At 38.1% G+C, this 24,401-nt stretch overlaps 2 protein-coding genes across 6 annotated transcripts in view; both read left to right on the top strand.

The window, feature by feature from the left end:
- Positions 1-3,793: 3,793 nt before the first annotated feature.
- Positions 3,794-9,335, top strand: LOC113462337. Of its 2 annotated transcripts, none has more exons than XM_026802185.2 (7): positions 3,794-4,677; positions 6,461-6,712; positions 6,832-7,005; positions 7,220-7,326; positions 7,593-7,960; positions 8,034-8,099; positions 8,214-9,335. In XM_026802185.2, exons 1-7 carry the CDS (start codon positions 4,504-4,506, stop codon positions 8,597-8,599), a joined length of 1,527 nt encoding a protein of 508 aa, XP_026657986.2. In that variant the 5' UTR covers positions 3,794-4,503; the 3' UTR covers positions 8,600-9,335. The 2 variants fall into 2 exon arrangements, with proteins under 2 accessions (XP_026657986.2, XP_026657988.2); XM_026802187.2 differs by having other exon boundaries at positions 4,541-6,310.
- Positions 9,336-12,068: 2,733 nt separating this feature from the next.
- The window catches only part of LOC103700969 (bromodomain and WD repeat-containing protein 3-like), a 30,351-nt gene continuing 18,018 nt past the window's right edge, over positions 12,069-24,401 (top strand). The window contains exons 1-8 of one of the 4 annotated variants that reach the window (XM_039124520.1): positions 12,069-12,613; positions 13,873-13,966; positions 17,244-17,613; positions 18,517-18,671; positions 18,890-19,129; positions 21,878-21,987; positions 22,089-22,166; positions 22,267-22,373. In XM_039124520.1, coding sequence (XP_038980448.1) covers positions 17,258-17,613; positions 18,517-18,671; positions 18,890-19,129; positions 21,878-21,987; positions 22,089-22,166; positions 22,267-22,373 — 1,046 coding nt within the window. In that variant the 5' untranslated portion in view covers positions 12,069-12,613; positions 13,873-13,966; positions 17,244-17,257. Of the gene's footprint in view, positions 12,614-13,872; positions 13,979-16,171; positions 16,190-17,243; positions 17,614-18,516; positions 18,672-18,889; positions 19,130-21,877; positions 21,988-22,088; positions 22,167-22,266; positions 22,374-24,401 lie in introns of those variants that run through there. The other 3 variants (XM_039124521.1, XM_008782879.4, XM_039124522.1) reach the window with 3 other exon arrangements.

Here is a 24,401-nt window from a genome sequence, read left to right as displayed (position 1 = left end):
GGAAAAGCCGGGAGTTGGGATGGTAGGTCCACACACAGACCCTCCTCCTCAGACTTCAGCTCTACAATGGCTCTTGAGAGAGACTTCACATTCATCACGTCAACCCGTCTCCACCTCCTTTCCACTATGGCCAATTTGAGTTGGGATGCAGTTTCCTCCCAACTCTCCATTAATGCCACTATCTTCAATTTCCTAGAAGCCAAACCATATTTCTTTGGCAGGGCAGGCACCTCCTCTTGAAGCCCACTGCCGCTAGTGACTAAAGTATAGGTCCAACGCCATTCTTTTGGAGGGTCAACTTCCCATAGTGACAATGGTCTTGGTAGGTCCAAAAAAATGTTGTTACTATTAGTATGCTGCCATGCAAAAAAAAAAACAAGTTCATATAAATATCATATTATAGAAGCTTCGTATCGATTTATATATCTAGATGTGAGTATTGGATTGCTGTTGGGTATGTATCGAAGAAGCTTACACTATGTATCGAGAAGTCGATGAGTGTGTATCAGTTAGCCATATATTATGTATCGGTGAACATTATGTTTTAAAAATTGTATATCTATTTATCTAAAGGTGCATATTGGGATGCTAGATGACTATTTTACTAGGTGTGTATCATCTGATTATGTAATATATACGAGTGAGCACCATGTTCTGAAAATTGTCAATTTATCTAGTATTATAAATTGCGATGTTTGATGACTATTTTGCTAGATATGTATTATCTGGTCATGTAGTATGTTCTAGTGAACATCATATTCCATAATTGTGTACGATTTACTTGTAGGTGTATATTGGAACATTAGATAACTATTTTGCTAGGTGCGTATCATCTAGCCATATGTTATATACTAATGAACATTATATTTTGAATGGTTTCATAAAGACGAACATTCGTGAGAGAAGAAAATAACTCTGGGATGAGGAGAAAAGTCTAACGAAAAAGAAGAAAGGATGTGGGCGGATAACCTCTCTTCACTTATGCAATTTTTTTTTTATTTTTTTAAGTTGTGGGATTGATGGTTCTATTAGTAGAAGGAATTCCATCTTGAGAGTCCCATCTTGCCCAAGTTGATGGTAGTTTGGCGCGACATCATCCACATAGGTCTGCATTCGATATGCATGTCGACGTGGCCAGCTTGCTGACATGGCAATGGCGGCTCATGGTGGGCAAATAAGAATACACAAAGGAGGTGCCTCCATTTCACCTACTCTCCAATTGATTGGTGGATCTCACTCCCTCGCAGTTAGAGGGAAGTGACTAGAGAGGTGACAAAGAGCTCGAACATATCCAACAAGCGGATAAAAAGCCATTCGAGTTGACCCCACTCCCTCGAAGCCAGACATTGCGCGAGTGGGTTAGTGTATTGAATAGCAAAAGCAAAAGCGTGCAAGCGGATAGGATTGTGCTAGATATTTGCCAGATGTACCACAACTTAATCGTTTTCACTTATTAATATTATATTTCACAGTAGCAATATTATGTGAGTGGCAAAATGTTGATTGTCGTATAGAAATCATAAAAGATATAAAACTATAACTGATATTGTGATGCCAGTTGTCGCTGGGGACCTGCTTGACCTAGGCGCCGAGTAAAGAAGGATGCTGGAGGACTCGACGATGAGCTAAATGTCTGGTGAGAATTAAATGATAAAAGCATACATTGAATTGTTGGTGGAAAAATGGACCACCCCACAAATGTAATTATAGCACCCAAATCCATCAGCAAGCTCGAGCTCATCCTAAGTGATGGAGCTCTTCCGCTCTCGAGCTCATCCTAAGTGATCGGGCTCTTCCGCTCTCGAGCTCATCCTAAGTGATCGAGCTCTTCCGCTCTCAAGCTCATCAAGTGATCGAGCTCATAGGCCGAGCCGAGCACAGCAGGCCGAGCACAGAAGGCCGAGCACAGAAGGCCGAGCACAGAGAGCCGAGGCCAGAAGGCCGAGACCAGAGAGCGCCGACCAGAAAGGCGCTCGATTAGAGGGCGCCGACCAGAGCGCGCGCCAAGAGGTGCCCCACCCAAAATAAGCTGCTCGGTTAGAAAGTGCCGACCAAAGACAGCGCCGAGGCGCTCTGCTAGAAGGTGCTCGTCGAAAGGGCGCCGACCAGGAGTACTCAAAGCAGCCCCGCCACAGGGCGCCCCATTGGGCGATCAGCTCGGCTCGGCACCCTTGCCGAGCCGATGCCTTGACCAAATGTTCAACCTCCGCCTAAAGTCCAAGGGACTTGACAACTCCTACGGCTTGCGACCTGCCACTATCTCCAAGCCATCAAGGCATAAGATCTCCTCAGGCGTTAGGCACGACCTGCCATTAATGCATGAGACTCCCTCAAGTCTCCGATGCACTCAGGCATTTAATGAACACGGCCCAAGACGATCTCCGGATCACTGAACCATCAGAACGTATGGCTCTCCCTGACCGCCGGTTCATTCGGTAATAAATGCACTTACCATCCACGGACCCCAGGCCCACCACAGCCGGCGGTTCAACCACTCCAACAGGTCCGATCGACCGTGACAACTCCCTGATTCCCGTCTGATCCGGTCCCGTTCTCCATTACGCCATTAATGGGCCAAATCGTGCCCAATTATTACAAAACAGGACAAACCTCCTGTCACCTCCCAGGTAACAAAAATCCTCCTATAAAAGGAAACCTGGAGGGAAAAGGGAGAGAGGACCAAAAACCAGAGAAAAAATCCGGAGCTGGAGAGAACCCTCCTAGACCGGGGGAAAAAGGAAGAAAACAGCACAGACACAATTGAACACAAGATTCTCTTTGTCTTCTCCACATACTCTCTCCCCTGCTCTCTCCACATACTTGCCCCCTCTGACTTAGGCATCGGAGGGCCGGCGCCGGGGAGCCCGGCCACCGGTTTTCTTTGCAGGACTTGCACACCCCCCCGTAGCGGAGGACGCAGCCAGCCGACGCACCGCCGTCCGCCTCCTGCAGCAGCGGAGCTCCTCCTTCCCCGGCTTCACGGCGGCCCCCGGGTCCAATTTCTAGCAACATGAATAATAAAACATTTGACTGGGTCAAAATTGATGATCTGCATATATTGCCAAAGTGCAAGTCATCTTCAGGTAATGCTCCACAGCAATTGGATCATAAAAATGGAACAATATTGCATTAAATAACAGAATAGTCCATTTATTATAAATCTAATTATTAGTACATATTTCAAGATCCACTAGAAATATGCATGTATCTTTTCAAACATAAAATCAATTTCTCAATCTAATAAATAACACATAATTTATGATGCATCCAGTGAACTTAAGTTCCAACCATGATATGTTGTACCGTACCGATTCAGTACCATATGTATTGTACCATACTAATTTGGTACTGGTGGCATACCGGTTCTCGGTACGCCAACCATACCGCATCTTACCGACACTATGCTAGTGTGGCACTGATATGGAGTCCAGTATCGGTATGGTAAACTTTGGTTCAAACAAAAGAAATTCATATATCAATTCATAAAACATAGCAAATACAGATTCGGCAGAGAACTTCGTATTCTAGAAAAAAAAAGAAATAAATTACTGCAAATCATGATTATAAATATATTTACTTGTTGACTAATTGTTCTCTCAACAGTATCTTCCGAACAGGTCGCATGCGAGAAGTCGGCAGATGCCGTCCGATTTTCCCCGCTTCAATCTCAACCGTTCACCCTCCCCGTGAAGCCGTCCCGCGCGCCCGCGCGCACCGCCTCTCCGGAGGTGGCACCGTCCCATGGGTATTAAAAAGGGCCTTCGGCGAGCCTAGCAAACACCCGCCACCCGCCCTCCCTTCTTCCCTTGCCTTCCTTCCCTACGGCCTCCCCTGTCTTGGAAGCAGAGTTCAAAGATTGGATTTTGTTGTCGGTTTTCTCTGATTACTTGATTATAAGTTAGTTTTCTTGTCTCTGATTCCTAGCTCTTTATTCTACCATGTCACTGGTTACCGTTCCTTGTTGTTAGACTCGGATAAATTGGTAGCTGACTCGGATAAATTGGTAGCTGACTCAGATTGAAGATTGGATTTTGTTATTAGGAATAGATCCGGTGTTTGCTTGTAAAAGCTTCTTTATTGATTCTTCTCGGTTCTGTTTTTATTTCTTCTATCATCTAAAGTCATCCTATTAGTTGGTATTCTTCTGGTTGAAACTCTTGAGTGGATAGCTTCGAAATCCTGCTTGTAAAAGATCGATATATATATTTTTTGCTTCAATATTGCTCAACAATCTTGTATTTACCTCATTCAGATAGAAAACTTAGGTATTGCTTCAATATTGCTTAACAGTCCTGTATTTACCTCATTCAGATAGAAAACTGCGTCATATTATTGGCCATTGTTGCCACTATTGCTTAAAAACTTGCCATTTGTAAAGGTTTTCTTTTCTCTTTCTCTCTCTTTTTTTTTAAAAAATTTCAATCCATTAGATTTCTATTCTTTAAGATTGGTTAAATGGTTGTATGTTAGATATGATCTATAGATTTTTTTTTTTTCTAGACCATGAGTGAATGTGTTGTTGGGTCAGAAGGAAGTCATGAATGGGCTGAGGAAGAGGGGAGCTATAACAGTGTGTTAGATAAGGTACTTCTTCGTTTGGATGGGCTACAAAGTCCCGAAGAGAGCAGACCACAAGATAGGCCTGAAGAGCCAGAGTCAAATTGCAAGAGACAAAAGGTCTGTTCTTTATTTTTAAATATATAGACATATAAAAAGACTGGATTATTAGCTTTCTCTGTTTAGTGACTGTTGCTGATTGGATGGCCAGGAGGAATTTTAGATCTATTGGTGAAATTTTGATTTAATTTGTATGACCTTATCTGAAAAAGAATGTCATGTTAGGTCTTTTTACCAGTATTGTGAACACTGAGCAGACATACACAGACATGTTGCAGATAAATGAGAAATGATAGGACCATCATGCATAGGTCTGAGGGTTTCTTTTCTTTTTGGTTCTCTTCCTCACTCCCTCCTTCTAAAGTCCCCTTCTCCACCGCATCTTCAGGTATTGTATGAAGGTCTCAACTTTCTTGCTAATCACAACTTTGAAAAGAAAATAAAAGAAAATTTTCTAAAACCAAAAAAAAAAAAACATCAATCGAGCCGTTACATTTGAGCATTGTCCTTTGATGTTCATGATTTGATTAGCTACGATACCCATACAATCATAAGCAACATTCCCTAATCCTTTTTCCATTAAAATAGAATCAGGTATGGGAGAAACTTTAAAGAGGACCTCAAGGAAGGACTTATGGGAGAAACTTTTTCCCTAATCATAGTTTATTCAAGTTATTCCCTTCCCTCCCTTTTTTGACCTTGCATTTAAGAACTTACCTAAGATGTCAATAATAAGTATAGGTCAACCAATAAGTTGCATTAATTTACAATGTATATATACTCCAGGTTTTTGTTGTACAATTTTCTTTTTAACTTTTTCACGGACTTTATGTTTTATATCTCCTCAAATGTATTGGCGACAGGATATATTCTAGCTAGTGTGAATATCCTTTATTTATTTTGAAAAGCAATATATATTTTCATCATAATATAATTGTTTTAGGTGCAAGCTGTATATGAAATGAAGCTCCACTACTATCAAATGAATGATGAATCGTGAGAAAAAAACTCATCCCTTCATCTTTTGATATTTCCAGGGCCATCACAAATATCTAGTTGTCTTTATTTTGATAAGGTTGTATGTGCTAAAGAAAAATAATTTGAAATAGATTGATTTAGGGGATGTTTATGGTTCTTAGGAAGATAGGGATTAGGAACATGGGAAGTTTGGGAGGGCTGAGAAAAAGTAAATTAGGTTCTTCGCTGAAGTTGAAGCATGAACCTGAGTGGGTCAAGTTAATTTAGTTACCTTGATTTGGAATGGAACAAATGAATCTGCATGAAGAAGCCAATAGCAGACCTCAAACCCTCCCAAGCTCCTTGAAGCTCAGCTTTGTGACCGAACAATTACAGAAAGATGAGGCCCCCAAGAAGCAAAGCCTTTCCTTCATAATCATGCACAACAAAACCAGCACTCGCACCATTGGTCTCAACACCTCCATCAAAATTTATCTTGAAGACACCTAACTGTGGGGGACTCAACTGACAAGAAGAGGAGATAAAGTTTGGTGAGCACCACAGAGCAATCCCCATTGAGTCGAAGTTGCAACAGTCAATGAAGATGTTTTGGATCTCTCAGGAAATTCATTAAATAAGTTAGCAGCTTGCCTATCGATCAGCCTTGGAGTAGTATAAGTAGACTCACGGCAGTGCTTGTTTCTAGCAGGTCAAATTCCATGGGCGGTGTAGCGATGTAAGGGATGCTTTAACAGATAATTATTTGTATTACAAGATTAACCAAGTTTGGCTTTCTTCTAAAGTCTCTATAGTTAGTTTTTGCTAGAATTTCTTATTTCTCAGATAGATAATTATATACCATTTTATCTATATTTTGTCTATGCAGATAGATTTATGCACCGACATGACAGGGGTACCAAGTCCTCTTGGTTTGAATTTATGCAAAAATCAAACTTTCTTGGATCTCATTCATATGAAGCTATGTCAGGAGAAGACCACTCCTCATAATGAACCAACTGTGAGTACTAATATAGAAGAACAAAAAACTAGAAATGATAACTATAATACCCAACCTACACCTGTGAAATGGAAGGCTTCAAATTTGCCTGCAACAAAACTCAAGATCGGCTGTTGGGAGGTAATGTTATATTTTGACTTGATAGATCAAGTTAGAAGCAAATAGTCAGGATAAAACTTGCTAAGCAGTTTTACTTTTTAACATCTAACATTTTTTTTAACTATATTTCATAATTTTAGAGAAAGTCAAGAAATGAAGGTGATATTGTAGCTAAGTTTTACTATGCTAAGCGAAAACTTGTGTGGGAGATATTAGAAAATGGATTGAAAAAAAAGCTTGAGATCCAATGGCCTGACATCTCAGCAATCAGAGCACGTTTCATTCAGGATCAACATGGCATTCTGGAAGTTGAGGTTAGATGATTTTTTTAAACATATATTCTTATTCCATTGATTAAGTTCGCTACATTCTTACTGTATCGACTACTTTGTTTGTCTTAGACATGTTTTTTACTAATTTTTTGCTTTGAGTGGTTTGTTGATGTTTCTTAACAATTTGATTTTTTTAATAACAAAATTTGAAAGACTTGCTTGGGTTTGATAACTAGATATTTGGTGCATAGTGCAGTTAAGGCAGCAGCCCGCGTTCTTTAATGAAATAAATCCACAGCCAAGAAAGCATACTAATTGGGAAGCTTGTTCTGATTTTAGTGGAGGGAATGCAACCATATCCAGGTCTATAAAGATTAAACTGACATCACTTTCTTAGAGCTCTGTTATTTTTCTAAGCTTTTTTGTTAGAAGAATGTACTTCTTTATTGATGAAGTAGGTAAGTCTTTTGATTTAGAGCTTCAGTCATTCAATGTTCAGTCCTTGTTAAACTACTTCTATGGGAAGAGCTTCTGAAAATGTGAAGAACAAATAAAAAATAAAATAATAACTTCTTTAGTAGAGTTTTTGTAATATTCTCATATCTTGTTTCGCATTTTCTTTCTTTCAGGTGGCACTATCTTGAGTTTCTAGAAGGAACTTTGGAGAAACATTATGAAAGGCTTTTATGTAGTGATAACCGTCTATTTATGATGAATCAGAGAGCTTTTCCGAGCCTCAATTCTTCATTTTTTGGGACTGTTAGTAGTGAGATGCAAGATATAGGCATGCTCAAACCAAGATTTCCATCTTTGTTCTATCAACCATCCAGCAACTGGTATGCGCCTCATCTACATCATATTAACAATCAAGGGAGTATGAATGCTCCTACTTGTATCAGGACTTTTGAATCTCTTGGTCCATCAATCTGTGCCAACTATTCAGTTTCACTGCTGAAAACAACAGCTGGAGCTATACAAATGAATTCACCAAGTTCAGGTAAATTATCCTGAACATCTAGTAACTAAACCAAGATATAAATGCTAATTGTTTCGTTCTTTTCCTTCTCAAGTCATCGAGTTCCCACCAACTATGGATCAAGCTGCAAGTGCTTGGAATCCAAAGACATCCAACTTGCGTAAATTATCGATTCATTAACCCTTGATTTCATTAAATATTATATTCTACTACCATGATCTCTAGCTAAGACTTTCTTTTTTTTCCTTTTCTTTTGACTTTTTGAATGAAGCAGACAACTTTGCACTTAACAGTGCCAATGCCACGGTGAACCCTATCCCGAACGGAATGACTCAACTTTGCAATCAAGAAATTCAAAGTTTGAGAAGGGTTGATGGCATAAGAGAGCACCAAACCCAAAAACTATCCTTGGGTGCCTATCCGGCCCCAGCTCCTAATTTTCTTCCTGGACGCATCTCTGCTGATAACTTATTAACTCATACAGCTGAAACAGAAAATTTCCATGCTGGCATACAAGATCTACAATCAATTGAGGAGCAATTATTGAGTGACTCAAGTGATCTGGATGCCTGTGTCTCTGATGAGTCCAGGCTTCTCTCCAAAGTCAAATCTATTGGGTCACTCCTTTACTTAATGGCAGCACCGGACACACAACCATAATCCTATAGTGGATTGGATGATGGTGTCCAAAGTACTGATGGCACAAACTCTATATTAGAATCGAGGGACTCCAAGCAATTTCAGAAGTTTGACCATGTTGACTCGCATTCTATGTCATATTCATGATAGACCAGTATGGCCTTGTTCCAATTGTCAATGACTTCAGATTTCGGGAGAGGATTTTCTTGGGGCTCAAGTGCAGTCTTTTTGTACTCTGTAGGGACTATATGAGAGTATAGCTTAGATTAGATCGTCTTTGATATAAATCTCAGGATGTGGAACCTACTGGACTAGAATTTGCATTAGGTCCTTCTAAACTAGAAGATTGGAGCGTCTCAAACCTTGTCTTCTCTTTCTTACCGAGATAATCTCGATTTTCTGCATCTTTTACATTCAGATATCATTCATTTGGTCATTTTTAAGCACATGATTGGAAAATCTCTAACCTCTTGATCTCTTCTTTAATGAGATATTATCTGCATTTTGATGCACCTTTAACTTTTTGTTTTTTATGGGAACTGTTCTTCTGCCTTCTAATGTGATATTTTGGATTTGCTGTGCCTTTTAGATTCAGATATCATTCTCCATTTCAAATAAGTTATTGCACTTCTAAAATGGACAGGCTTAGGCTGTACGAGTATACATCTTTATGAATCACAATTATTCATTCAAAAAATTAACACCGTTCTATTGGATGCTGGAGAGTATTCCATTACTACGTGCTTAAAACTAACCTGAAGGATCAAAAAAAAAAGAAGAAACAATAAGTTATCAGATTTGAGATACATTATAATATGCAAGCTTGGAAAATGCATTCATTCTCTCTCAATCTCCACACTTGATCCTTCTGAATCTGTCAAGAAAGTTTTCAAACAGGCTCTGAATTGTCATCATTAGCTGTAAGAATAGGTTGGCAGTAAATCTTGCGTTGTTTTATATCATTTTAAGTTGCCAGCATAGGCTATTCAATTAATCTTTTCCTTTTTCATCCTCTTCTATAAGCTAGGCAATCTTAAGGCAGGATTAATCCTGAGATGGCTAGATGAGACTCCGTCCTGTGCATCACTTGCCTCCAACAGCACCCATTGTAATCTCAAAAACCTCATAGCAAATTGACAAACTTTAAATAGGTCATTAGAGATTTCAGGAAGGCAGGGATTGCTTGAGCTAAGTCCTAATTGAAAACCGCTCAGATTGCCAAGACTCATCAATACCACTTTCTCTATTTTCCCAATATAACTCTTCTGGTTTCTTTAACTGGAGCTCTGAAATGTTATACAAGGAAATATTTGTGCCTGACTCCTAATAATTCTTTATCAAAATTTTCCCGAAATGAGCTCATTGTTTCCACTTGGCTGTTGCTGAGTAAGGAACCTGCCCAAATCTTCAATCTCTTGGGACCGAAACATCGCCGGCCAGCTGATTCTTCCATTAGACGAGGTCACTTTATGTTCAGACATCTGATAAAAAAATATTTGTGTTGATGTTTCTAAAAGCAGACTTGGGAAGAATATTCTCATACACGATATGCTGGTTTTTGATGCATCCATGTTTTGTAGAAAACATGGGAAAATTTTATATTATGATAAAAAAACTAATTACTTTTGAAGTTTCATCAGAGTGCAGGAAAGTTTGTGAATATTGTTTTGATTTTTGCAAATAAGTAAGAAGAAAATTTTTTAACAGACTTAATTTAAATTCAATTTTTTTCTGCACGTAATATATGTGCATGCATGCATGCTTTGCCTCCTTACGAAGAACGTAGGCCATGCATGGAGTGGATTCAAGGATGTTCCTTCTATGGATCAGGCTGTCACAAGTCTGCATGACCTATCCTTATAAGTCTGTCTCCATGCTGACGTACAAAAAAGAGTGATTAATAAGCGAATGCTTTGGGATGATAAATTCACAACAAAATTGCAAATTCAAGCATGTTTTCCGAACTTTATTTCTTAATTTCAGCATAGGAATGCATTGATTATTAAATTTGTTGGCAAAGTTGGTTCGATTAGGAAAGCAAAAAGTGCTTTCCATCATATTATAGGAGTTATGCTTGGTGCTAAGGCAATTGATAAGGCTGTAAGTGAGTTGATTTATCCTCTTTCAACAAAAAAGACCCAACAACACCAGATTGACAAGCCCAAAGTATGCCCACAATTTGGTCAGCCCAAGTCCATCTCGATCCAACCGATTTGCAATTCCAGCCACCTAAGACCACACTAATTGGTGCAATTAAAAATTGCACGCGGACAAGAGTTCGCCCATATATCTTTAGATAAATAAACAAATAACATACAATAGAATAGTAGATAGAAAACCTCCTCCTGCTCATGCTTTGCCTACCTAAAATATATTGCTCCTTTCCCGCCCAAGGCGAGAAGGCCTGAACATATGGTCTGAGGTCTATACGAAGGCAGGCTAACGTGAAGTGCAGATAGGAGTTCACAGTGCAAAGAAAAAGGGCGCAAGGTAAAATGGTGGGAAAAGGTTTGTAGCCGTTATAATTCAAACATATGGAGGGGGTGAGCCTAGCTTCTTCATGGACCTCCCTCTTGGAATGATTTCAACACTTTTCATAGCTCGTATTTGGAAAATTCTTTTAAAAAAATAGTGGCTACAGAATTCCCATGGCAGTGGGACTGTTTCTTTCACAAACACTCCCTTCATCACTGGCTTTAAGTGACCAAATGAGAATATGTATCTATTAACTGCACTACAAATTTCTAGATGAACGACTATATCAACCTTTCATCCTTTCGACCTCGATCACTAAATGATCTTGGAGTAATTTGTATAAAGCGATGAATCTAATTTAAGAATAACCACTAGATGCAGAATTGATACTTATTCTGATAAAACTCTTATGCATCACAACAAAATTATTCGAATTCTTGATCCAATCTGGAAATTTATTGCTTGCACATGAATTTGTCTATACTTTTTTTCTTTCTTTAACAAATAATATAAGCAAGCCATTAATCATTTGAAAGAATTTATATGGCAAATATTAATGTCAAGCATTCAGAGAATATAAAAAAGTAGCAATAATTGGTTTATAGCTCTATTAGCAAATTAGGATATAATTTTAATAATTTCTCTGTCAACTCATACTATTTGTTGTTATTTTGTTGTCGTAATTTTTTTCTAGGAGCTATCAATTTATAAAATATGTTTCTTGGAGCGACACACACGAGTCATGCCATAAATCCATATAAGATGATGTTGACTTCCTGCCATCAATCTCAGATATACAACAAAGATCCTATTCTCCTTTCATATAAATTTCATAATAATTTTACTAATAACATTAATTATCTGGCAACTATCAAGCAATAGTAAGCTGGTGGTGCACATAAGAAGCGGTTACCAAATCCAAGCTTAACCTCACCGCCATTAAATATTATTATTTTTTTAATATCCCTTTGTTTCTTTGGAGTCCTACATAAGAGGCGACGTCCCCACTGCCCTTATGGAACTCTCCCCTTCGAGGCAACAAAGAAAAAGAAAGAACCCACCCAAGGGCGAGAAGAGAGAGAGAGTTCTCTCCACGATATCCTCAAATCCTCTTCTCCCTCGCGCCCCGAATCGTCGATCCCTCCCCCTCCTCGCCTCCTCCCAATCCGTCGATCCCTCCCTCCGCTCCCCATCGAATCGAGCCCCCGTGAAGAAGCCCCCTCTTCTCGCAGCCTTCCCTGACCTCCCCCATCGGGAGATCCATCTACACCGCGGCGGCGGAAGGAGCGCCAACTCGATCGAACTCATTTGGATTTCAGCTTCTTGGGGTTAGATCTTGGAAAGGTTTCTCGCCGTTCTAGGAATTTCTGGGGTTTTCTTTGCTTTCTTGGCTCCGAAGCGTGGGATTTGGGGTGGTTCCTCTTCGATTTCCGCCGCCGAGGAATGCGGCATGGATAGGAGCGTTGCGGGGCTTCGGAAGCCAGTGAGATGTTCCCGATTTCTGGCAACTTCCCATCTGCGTGACCTCTGGTTGCAGCAATCGAAGTTCTTGAAACCCATGTGAGTTTGTATTAAACCCTCTTGGTTTTCTTCTTATTTTTTTGTCATTTTTCTTCTGATCTTGTTCTGTATGGGTTTTTGTTAGATTACTTGTTCTGGCTCATGGGAATATTGTAGTGTTTCATGAGTTATAGCATAATTAGGGTTAGAAATGTTTTCATTTTTCCCCTTTTGGTTCAACTTTTTTGATCATTCTTTTCACTTTGTATTGTTTGATTTAGTTTCATCTACTGATACGATTGGGGGATTGCGTAAATTGTCTAACTGTATACTATTCTGCTTAAATTAAATTTTGGGCAATTGAGAATTTTTTTTTTATTTGAATAAAACGAAATTCGTTAAAAGGACTGGCATGGAAATCTTTGAAAAGAACCAGTTTTGGATATACAGGATTTGTGAGGGAAAATGAAATAAGGAAAATGAATCCTCAATGAGACAATGGTTTCTTACTTCCTTTATTACACATGCTTGACGAAGGAAAAATAGGGTTAGGAATGATGGAGTTGGGGAAAAGTGTGTTGAGAGCATGAGCTTGGGGTTTTGGCTTTTGACTTGGTTACTCTCTTTCTCTTGGCTTTTCTGCATATAATCTCTTTACTTATATCAGATTAGAAAGAGAGAGAGAAAGAGTTTGTTCAATCTTGTTCTTTGCTTCCTTTTTGCTGGGGCGACTCCTTCCATTGTGGGATGGCCCTTTCTTAAAGCTATGAACGAGAGATATGAGTTTGCAGCATGTTGTGTTTTGTTTTTGTTACTGTCACTGGGACTTAGAAGGTTATAAAGCATGCTAAAACCTCTTGAGCTTCTATTATGCATCCTTAATAGTGGACAGAAGGTAGTCCACTCCTCATATTCCGGCTGTTCTCCCTTGTCTAGGAAGGTTGACTTTCTGCACATTGCCTCTACCGCTAGGCCTATACATTTTCATTATGACCTTCACAGAAATCAGTTGTTGTTAGTGGCTACTCTAACCAATATTGATGGCTGTGGCTTAAGTAACCTTGTGTGATTGTCATGAAGAAAATGAATTGGTTTGCCGGTCCAACATTAACAAGCATCTAGCCTCATTAAGTGACTCTGTTATGGTTCCACTGGAGAAAAGTGGAAATTTCCTCTCAGTCCCGAAGCTGGGATAGAAAAGGCGAGGCTACCATCACAAACGTGTGTTTTGATACCCTGTAGCATCTAGTGACCCTATTAATACATTTGACAAGTTCTAAAAGTTCTTTTGTTTTTTTTTTCCTCTCTCTTTTGGGCAGCTCCTATAAAAGCAAACAGCCTGGCATCAATGTTTTAAAGGCTAAAGCGAAGATGAGGCACTTGAGCCAGAAAATGCATGGGATAAGCCTCAAGGTAGTTTGAAATGTAAGCCTCAAATATTTAATTGAATAAGTTATAATGATGTAATACAATAAATATATCACTCATGGGTTGATCTACATCATTTACTGCCCTTGATTGAGGATCAGATTGCTTAAGATGTCAAGTGTAGTCTAGGATGCTAAAACTTCAAAGAGAATAGAGATAAGCAAATGAAATAAATGATTTTTTTGACAATTAATGAAAATACAAGTTAAATTTTATTTTTTAATTTTAAAGGGATATTCTGCAAGGGTTAAAGATTCACTAACCTCCTCCTCACCTTAAAAATCATCTTGAGGGGTATGTTAGGATTCATAAATGCAAGCCTCAGTGAGGCTCTCTTTTCCTACCACACCTCAAAGGCGGAATCTTTTTAAGCCTTGAGCCTAGCTCATCAAAACCATGCGTGGTATTTTAGTAATGCCTTGGAAATTGTAACTCCTGCAAATGCCAAAATTTTTCTAGCTAATATCTTGATTGTGGAGAAACACTGGCCTCAACAAAATCCCTTAGGTTTCCTTGTTTCCTTCCTTGGACCTCCTCTCATCTCAAGATACTTTGATCCTATGGAGCTTGTTAAACAAATACGCTCAGAAGCCTCGATGAAATTATCAATTTAAAAAGTGATTTAGCCTTGAAAGTGACGTGTCTTTGAGGTGAGAATGATATGATAAAGAACTTCGTGATGCTTTTACCAAAAAAAAGAAAGACTTCATGGTGAGCTGGGATTTGAATCATTTTATTGTGGAAGGCCACTATCAAGTTTCTTGGTCGGTTACATTTAAACAGCAAGCGGGCTAGAAACAACAAGCGGGCTAGAAACCACCCCCCCCCCCCTCTCTGTTCCACAGATAATACCATATGGAAAGGAAATTGGGTGGGACCTTAAACACCTTTAACGATCCAGCGAATATTATTCTAGATGCAAGGCTAATATAGGTAACATTGGTTACTTTTGTTTCTTCATAAACTTCTTACCAATGTTCGCTGTACCGGTCGGTACCGAGCGTACCGTACCCGTACCGATGGGTACCGGTATCGGTACACCAATGTCGGTACGGTCGGTACCGAGCGTACGGTACCGTACCGACACTCGGTACGCCTATACTAATGCGGCACCGGTACGGGGTTCGGTACCGGTACGGCGAACCTTGCTTCTTACTTTGTAAAGAATCAGCAATGAAGTCTTATTTGATTTGAGACAACGTGTTTATAACCGGCATATAATTTTGCTTCTTGAAAGCTGTATGCTTAAAAATAAAATCTCTCTCCAGAGTCCATTATAGTATAGGGTCCAATAGGACTCAAGAACATTTTCTTTGGATCTTGTATGGTGTTTAATTGGATTGATGCTGCCACACAAACTGTCCTTTGGAGGACACTCAGACGTGATTAATGCTGACTTAAATTTGATTTACTTTGCAAAGAGAAGAAGTGGAAGTGATTCTTTTATTTTTTTGAGGACTTTGATGTTAGACAATTCAATTCTCCTCTCCAACATTGCATGTTTGATTTTGGCTCTATTGTGCCCAAACTACACTTTGCTCAATATTCGATAACAAAGACTTTGTCAAAATGAGGGCATTTTAACTGGGTAGGCTTATGGTCCAACTTGAGTTGTTCTAGTATACTTGGGTTAAAATTTTAACCCTAGTTGGCGACTGTCACTGTCCACTTCACACTATCATCAGGCATTGTGTTTGATGCTGCAAAGGTTGGGCTCTTCCACAAGGATTTAGGTATTGTTATGTACTATTGTATACTGTACAGTATGTATGTTGCTGATTAGGCCGAGTGTTCTTACTGTTGGAATGCTGTATGTTGGCTTTTATGAACCTGTGTTGGCCTGAGATTGATACCAATGATCTTCGGCACAACAATAGGGCTCTTGACATCTTCCATTGCTTTTTTTTCTCCCTCATACGGTTTGACCATTATCAGGGATATTTTGCGCCTTATTCAAATCTTGTTACTGCTGCTTGGTTCCTTCATTGCTATATCAACTCTATCTTCTCTTGAGCTAAAGCGTTTAACAAAATATTTGGTTAGTTTAATATTACATTTGGATATAAATTGATTATTTCTAAGTTTTGGTAATTTATTTGATCAACTGAAAATTGAATCAGGATGTTGCACTTTTGTAAGCTAATACAGGGAGATAGTATCTTATCCTTTGGGAAACTCATTTTTTTGGTTGGAAGTAAAACGTGGCAGGTATTCAAGATTCTTATTTATATATGAACTGTTGAACAACTTAATCTGCCATCTTTTTTGCAGTGGCCTAAAGATTTGCTTGATTTTGACTATGGGGATGTAAGCCAAGAATTTTGGCCAAAACCTATGTTGGTTGGAAACTCTGAAGGTCACATAGTATGTCTAAATAACAAGAACTACGTTACATCCGGTTGGATCTAGAATTTTTTCTTGAACTTCTGGAATGCATTTGGGCTTGGTCCAGTTTTTACTAAGAGCTCAACTTACCGAGTCATTTTTGGGCAAAGGTCCAATCAATTTGGATTCTCAACAACAAATAAAGAATTCTACAGTTAGTAAACTCAATTTTTTGGGGCAGTACTGGTTTGGTTTTATCATTATACACGTTGTTGACAGTTGCTATGCTTGTCATAAGTTTGCTAAGTGCATTCCCTCGTTTCTAGAATTAAATGGAGGATGACTAATTCGGTAATTCTCTATCTTTACCTAATCTGGTGATGACTAGTTTATGAGCCTGGAAAACCATTTATTAAAAATTTTAAATGGGACAACCAAATGTTATTTCATTTTCTTATATCTCTTTGTCATATTCAGCTGACACCTTCTATAAAGTTTCTGGACTCTGTGGCTCTAAACCTGCCTCACTAATTGGGTCTTTGCATACTTAAGCTAAGAAGACAAGATGAGCAGGGGAGTGTTTCTTTTCTTTATTTAATTTGTATTGACTTGTTGTGGTCAATTGTTTGGAAACATAACTTGCAAGAGTAACTTATTGATTAGTCTGTTAAGTATATGTTGACATTGCTGAACTTCAAAATATAAAACATGCCCTAGTGTTTTTTTTATATTTTTAAATTTGTTTTTTTTAATTGCATGCTGTTTTTATATCTGTCTTTCACACCATGTGTAAAAAATTTCTGTAATGCTCAAATCAGCTTCCCTCCTAAAATGTTGCTGTTCTGCTCTGTTTTACTTAAGTTTGTCTGCTTAAAGTGATCCCATATATTTTAGGTTTCTGAGCTTGCTATATCCACAATTCTGTTTTAAACTCCAGGTGTTACACTAATCATGGCTCTGAGGAAATATAAACCTTCTGGTGATACATCTTCTGCCAGTATGGCACCTCTGAATTTTGCAAAACAGGTGCATGAGAAGGCCAATCCTATGGAGCCAGAGATGACAGCAGGCCTCTCAACAGAGGCTGATGTAGATATTGACCTCAGGGAAGTTTACTTTTTGATCATGCATTTCCTATCAGCTGGGCCATGTAAGAGGACATGTGGACAATTATGGAATGAACTGCTGGAGCATCAACTTCTACCTAGAAGATACCATGCTTGGTATTCAAGAAGTGGTTTACGGACTGGTGATGAAGATGATGATGGCATGTCTCTTCCACTGTGCTACCTTAAGTTGGCTGAGAGGTACATATTGTGAGATTAGTTAGCAACTTCTAGTTTGTAATTTGTTTTCTTAATGCTTAATCAAATGGATGGACTGTTCTGCCCACTGGGGATTTTATACGATTTTAATTGCGAAAAGTTGCTTCAATGCTTAGGAATTTGATACTGCCATTCAGTTAAATTTTTGTGCTTAATGTTAAATTACATTCTAGTTTTATATAAGCAAACTATAGATCTTCTTGTGTATGCATTGTTCTATATAAACACTGCTCAAAACATGCACTAGACCATGCTAACATCAAAATAATATGACCAATTTTTTTAAGTAAATAAGGGAAGGTGGGTTCGTTGATATGTTTATTCCACTACAGAATAACTGATTCTTTAGGGAGGACTGCTTTAGCTTGCAACAAGATGCAACCTTTCAAAATTTCCCCTAGACTTGGAAAGAGTTTGGTTGAAGAGGGAAGATGATAATTTTTTTTTTCATGTTTTTTTTTAATTTATCTATTTCTCAAATACAATCATATTGTTATTTCTAATATTGAACAGATGAGAGTCATGAGATTGCCCTTTGGTGACAGACAGTCTGATGAAGGTGGAATTGAACTCAAGGTTGAATCATCTAATATAATAAATAAGATAGAAAATATAAATCAATTAAATAAGTGATGGACTTGACATCTTGATTTTGGTAATTATGTTCCTATTATGCTGTCTACTTTGTAGAATAGCAGGCTATTGTTGTTTGTTAATCATGTCCTGCTTACTGACATTTATTCTAGAATTACCAGGCAGTGATAATTTTTCTCATAAATATTACTTCGTAGAGGAATATTTGAGGTTCATGCTTCATATCATCTTGATGAGCAAGTTATCTCAGTTTGAACCATTTTCCCAACTTTATTACATGCTGCTTTGTAGGTATTCACACATTGAAAAAGATCACTTGGTGAAGCTTTTAAAGCAATTGATTCTTAATTCTTCCCCTCAATTGCATGGCATGGTTGGTGGAGGTCCTCCAAATGCAGCCGATGTTCCCACACTCCTGGGATCTGGTTCCTTTTCTCTTCTTGGATGTAAGTGATATTTATGTTCTTTATCTTTTTGATGTGCTATGCTAGAGCATGTTTCGTCTGTTGTCATGGAATGATACTTCCACTATTGATAGATTCATTTTCATTTATTTTCTGGTATCTGTTTCCAGTTTACCATCTCTCTTTCTCTCTCTTTCTCTCTTTTTCTCTAATCTTGTACCCTTCATATGGAATTACTGCTAATAATTTTTATCTTCCAGCTGATAGGGACAAGGAAGAAAAGGGAGCCAATAAGTTGCCTGGTTATCTGCGTTGGCCTCACATGCAGGCTGATCAGGTCCGTGGGTTAAGTTTGAGGGAGATAGGTGGTGGTTTCACAAAACACCATCGTGCTCCATCTGTTCGTGCAGCATGTTATGCCATTGCCAAACCAACGACCCTAGTGCAAAAGATGCAAATCATAAAAAAATTGCGGGGACATCAGAATGCTGTCTATTGTGGTATTGTGGTTATATCTTGTGTAGAATTGGCATAGGTTTTCTTTTGGACTTTGAGGTTTTCTCTGATGTGAACTTTTCTCTGCAATACTTACAGTTCTGTTTAGGCATCTGCCTTATAATTTGGAAATGCATTTGCAATGTATACTTTTCTTTGATGCATGGGATGTATATCTTATATTAACTTATTTTGTGTCTATTGAGACAATGAACTGTTTTATGATGTAAATAATTATTCCAACCATTTCTTTGCTAAAACCATGGTCATCCAAGAAGGTCATGGTGTTTTATCAAGGCCTATATTGCTGTTGTTTTGGGCTGCTCTTCTTATGCTTATGCTAGAAATAGACTGCAGACATAGTTTGTGAAGCTTTGCCAAAATAATGAGATAAAACTTGTTCTAATGTTCTCCATGTGTTCTTTAATTTATGAGGAATTAAAGCATATTTACTGAAGTCTCGATTATATTCACAAATTCTGTTCATTCTGACGAGTGTGATGATATTCCAGACAACCTCCTTCATCACGGAACAGGCACATGGGACTGATTTTAAATTTCAAGTTTGCAAACTATTAACTTTGAATGAGATGAAAGATTTGGCTCATGTATGTTTGCAAGGTTATTGACGTCTTTACATGTTCATTGATTATGTTGATTTGGAATGTTGTAGGACTTTTTGCAGTTATCTTGCTTTTTACCACTTCAGCAAACACTGTCCAATGCAAGTTAGTAGTATTTGTTGCCATATAACATTTGATAGTGGAATTCTCTTATGAAAATTGGAAACCTTATGTTGAAATCACATGATTTATTCCATGCAAAATGTTTTACCTTTTGTTTTGTTTTTTTTTTTTTTCGAGTTAACAAAGAATTTCTAATTTTTTGCTTTTGAAAGCAATACATGGGGTTGGATCTGAATCTCTTGATATCTGTATTAGTGACACGAGTAACAGTAGTATCATGTCATCCTTCATCAACATGCGATGAACTTGCATTCTTAAACAGGGCTCTGCCACTTTAAGCCCTGGGGTTTGAATTAAAGTTTCCACAGAGGAGAACAAGGAAATATACTTAGCAGGGTGAGAAAACATGGCTTGAAGTGACCTGTGGCCTGAGTTTTGTGTGGACAAGCCTTAGACCTTTTTTGATTGAATCATGTTACTTTTATAAAAACATTGCATGTAAGCTGTTGTCTCTTTTATTTAGAAAGATATCTTTTGATTCTGCTTTCAACTTTAGATGTATTAATTTGAAACTCTTCTCGTTTTGTTTTTAATGGTGCCTTGAGAAAAGTATAGGATCTGTTTAGGTGTCTGATTTTGTCTAATTGTCTCATCTGGAACAATTAAGTAGTAATAATTGTATTTGATTTTCTTTAAGGCAAGTTTGGAATTCTGTGTTGAAATTGGCAAGTTTTGAATTCTGTGTTGAAATTGATTTGATTTTCTTGGCAGTCCTTGGACATTTCTGCCTTTTGACTAGAGAATTAGTGGTTGTTGCTCGATGATGGCAAATACTCTCTATTTTATTTGTACTCATTGCTATGTTGGAGTGTAACCCATGGTATAAGCTTAACAGAGGTACATACTGTCCTGCTGCTGTTTGATGTTTTGAAGGAGTCACTAATGGGGCTTGACCTTTAGGAAGGGGAATATGTTATGGCTGACTTCTGAAGAGTCTTTGGGAGATAAAATCTGAATGCATAATTAGATATAGGTTGGCATTAGGTTTCCTTAAAACCAGACCTGAAATCTGTGACAGTTTGAGATTTGTGGTGCACTGGCGGGGGTTGGGCATGCTGAACTGAAGATTGTGGCCCTGTAAGGTGCATCCTCAAGCTTATGAACTCACTGCAAAAAAGTTAACATGAGATTCACAGTGCAAACTAAATGGGAAAATATTTCTCACTAACATTAATCTAAGACATCATGAAATATAGAAAATTTTCCTCTTTGTAGAATTTCTCTTTTCTAAACTTGTGGAACTAGGAGATACATTACATTTGCTTCTCAAAGTCCTGCCTGGTGCATTTCTTTAAGCTTTGACCAGCATGTGATTTCAGGGAGAATAGGTGTTGCCATCTAATATCTCATGCCAAGGGATCTATGATGCAATCTGCATAGACAACAAATAAGCAATTTTTAACCATTTTATCTTAGTGATGCCTTCATGTTAAGACTTAGGATATTTGAACTTTATTTTATTGGTCGAATCTAGGTTTTTATCCTTCTATCTGTTTTTAATGTTTATGCTTTAAATTCAAGTGTTAATAGTTACTCATGCAAAGGGAGCCTTCCATTTTTTATGGATCATAGAATCAACAAATTCAGTGTTTAACATTTACAAGATATTTAATGAATATGTTTTCAGTTATCTGTGAAGTAATTTTCACACAGATAGGTAATTTTATGCTGTGGTACTATCCTCATAAAAAAATATGCTGTGGTACTTGTGGGAATCTTCTCTGACTGCTCTGTTCTTGTTTATTTTTCTTTTATGCTATCATAAATGTACAGCTTTGGATGTCCACCCTAAACTTTAGGCCGTCTTATGTACTTCAATCAATTTGGCGGATCTCCTGCTTGTTTCCTCTCTTTCTGACCATATTCTGATTTCTACTGTGTGATACTTGTTTTACATTGTTCCTCTTTTCCTTTTTTTTGCTATTCTCTGAATTAGTTGGATTTTCTGGTTGGTCTCTATTATGCACTGTTACTGCATCAATTTCATTTGGTTTTTCTTTTCTGTAGCTATATTTGATCGCTCGGGGCGATATGTAATTACTGGTTCAGATGATCGCCTTGTAAAGATCTGGTCAATGGAAACTGCATTTTGCCTGGCAAGCTGCCGTGGACATGAAGTGAGTTTGGATGGTTTCTCCTTGTTTGTCACTTCAACCATAACATCTTTTCTCTGTCGCATCAGTGAATAAACTCCTGTTTTCTTGTCTTTGTTGTGAAGGGCGACATTACTGATTTGGCTGTGAGTTCAAATAATGCATTGGTAGCATCTTCTTCAAACGACTTCATTATCAGAGTTGTAAGTCCATCACCTTTCTAGGTGCAATTTATGAAATATGATTACCTGCTATGTCTAGTTTCTGCTTCTATGTTTTTATTGTTTTGTCTTATTGATGCAGTGGCGTTTACCTGATGGACTACCAATATCAGTCTTGAGGGGTCACACTGGAGCAGTAACTGCTATTGCCTTTAGTCCCAGGCCAAGCGCTGTTTACCAGCTATTATCGTAAGTGTTATTTTCTATCTTATTGTATGCTTTCGCCACGTATTTGTATTGCATTTTTTAACAAGCAAATGATTTTTGGTTTTGGACCTGGATTTTGTCTATTGTTCAGTGGTGATATTCTTGAAATCTTCTTTGATATGTAACATGTCTTCCTTGATGTTTCAATAAATTTTGTTCTCTGTTGTTCTATTTAAATTGTTGCTAGAAGAGAATTGTGTATTGCATAAGTTGGTCGCTCTTTTTTCTGATCCATGAAAAACTGTGGGATGTTTGAAAGTAGAAACATGAAAAGCTTCCATAGAAAAGTATCCTATATAATTCATCATACTTATACTAGGACATCTTCTATCACTACTAATACATTTTAATGCATGACGCAGGCGAGCTGATTAGGGTGGTAAAGAACAATTATCTTTAATATAAGTAATCTAGGAACTACTCAGTTGAAATAGGCTGTGGTGTTACTCCCCCTAAAGTTAAATGAATTATTCACTTTATAGATTGGGCCCATGATTGAATATATTGTATTAAATGAGTATTGGGTTAGCTTAAATAAATGCTTAATAACTTTGGAGTAATGAACTATTTGATGCTCGTAAATAGGGTCATTATTTTTTACTTGTCTAAGGTGGATGTTAGTTTGGTTTATCAACCATTTGCGTGTGAACTTGCTATTTTTTGACCACATGAGAAAGGGTAACTATCCATTGCTTGCTAAACCTAACAGGATGTAGTACAATTTAGAATCCCCCCTTCTACTGACGTACTTAATTTTATTTCTTCTGTGGGCTTTGAAGTATAAAATTAATGTATAGAAATCCCATATTAGTTATTAACTAGCGTTTAACTTGCACGAGCATGGGGCACAATTTTTCTCCTTTTTCCAACTATTCTTGAAATGTAATATACCAATAAATTATAATAAATACAAGGCTTCAATGGCTAAATTTTTGTTGCATATTAAGCCATTAATTTTAATGATGGTTGAGCAGAAACTCCTGTCTTTAATACTGACATCATAAATACTGATATTTACATAGCAAACGGAGAACTTTGCACAAGCTGAGCCTTTGTTGAAAAACTTCCGTCATTAATACTAGCCTACCAATATTGGCCTTGCGCGATGTGTAGGGTATGATTTTTTCTTCTTTTTTCAATGGTTTTTGAAATGCAATATAACAATATAGTAAATTATAATAAATAAAAGGTTTCAATAGCCAAATTTCTGTTGCATATTAAGCAATGAACTTTAATGATAGTTAAGCAGAAACTCCTGTCAAATATCTAAACTAATATAGTAATATCAGTTTAAATAAGTATAGTGCTTATCTATTTTAGTTAGATAATATTCTCAAGTATCAATTATACTTTTGTTAATTATATAGGTACAATTGATACTTAACATCGGTAATAATAAGATAATCCATTATCTCTCACTTATACTCACTTATCATTAAAGGAATAGATAATATCATGGAATGCTATACCGCCCCGAATTGCCTGGTTCAGAACGTACTGAGCCATACCGAGGGTGGATTGGCATGATTCTGTCCCTCGGTTTGAGAAATCTAGCAAAATGGGGGTGAGGGAGGAGAGTTTTTTTTTTTTTTTTTGGGGGGGGGGGGGGGGGGGGAAGAGGCCGAAAGAGGGGGAGTGGGCTTTCGAGCTTCCTTTCCTCCGGTCGCACGGAAATATGGGTTCCGCACCTTTTTTTTTGCATTTTGAAAGTGAAATCGGCACTCGGCCTCTCTCCCTTCCTCCCTCTCCTCTCCCTCTCTCCACCCTTCCTCTACCTCTCTCTCCAACAAAATAGGGGCTTCGCCACTGTTTTTGTGCAGCCGTAGGAGGGGGGGTTCGAAAGCCCTCCCTCCCCCCTCCCTCTCCTTCCCTCCCTCCCTCTCTCTCTTTTTCTTTCTTTCCTTCTCCTTTTCCCCCTCCTTGTAGGCCTTGACTATGTCGATAACGACCCAAAATGAAACGACACGGTATCATGCCGTACCATACCGCCGGACAATCATTACGGGTCCC

This window comes from Phoenix dactylifera, chromosome 3 (genome assembly GCF_009389715.1).
Source record: "Phoenix dactylifera cultivar Barhee BC4 chromosome 3, palm_55x_up_171113_PBpolish2nd_filt_p, whole genome shotgun sequence".
NCBI classification, from domain to species: domain Eukaryota; kingdom Viridiplantae; phylum Streptophyta; class Magnoliopsida; order Arecales; family Arecaceae; genus Phoenix; species Phoenix dactylifera.
This window is presented reverse-complemented; position numbering and strand designations above follow the sequence as displayed.

Bases quoted from the DNA above. Each gene is read 5' to 3' on its own strand.
- LOC113462337 (XM_026802185.2), top strand. From the start codon at position 4,504: ATGAGTGAATGTGTTGTTGGGTCAGAAGGAAGTCATGAATGGGCTGAG. The intron at 4,678-6,460 runs GTCTGTTCTTTA...TTGTCTATGCAG, and splicing joins CAAATTGCAAGAGACAAAAG to ATAGATTTATGCACCGACAT. The intron at 7,006-7,219 runs GTTAGATGATTT...TGCATAGTGCAG, and splicing joins ATGGCATTCTGGAAGTTGAG to TTAAGGCAGCAGCCCGCGTT.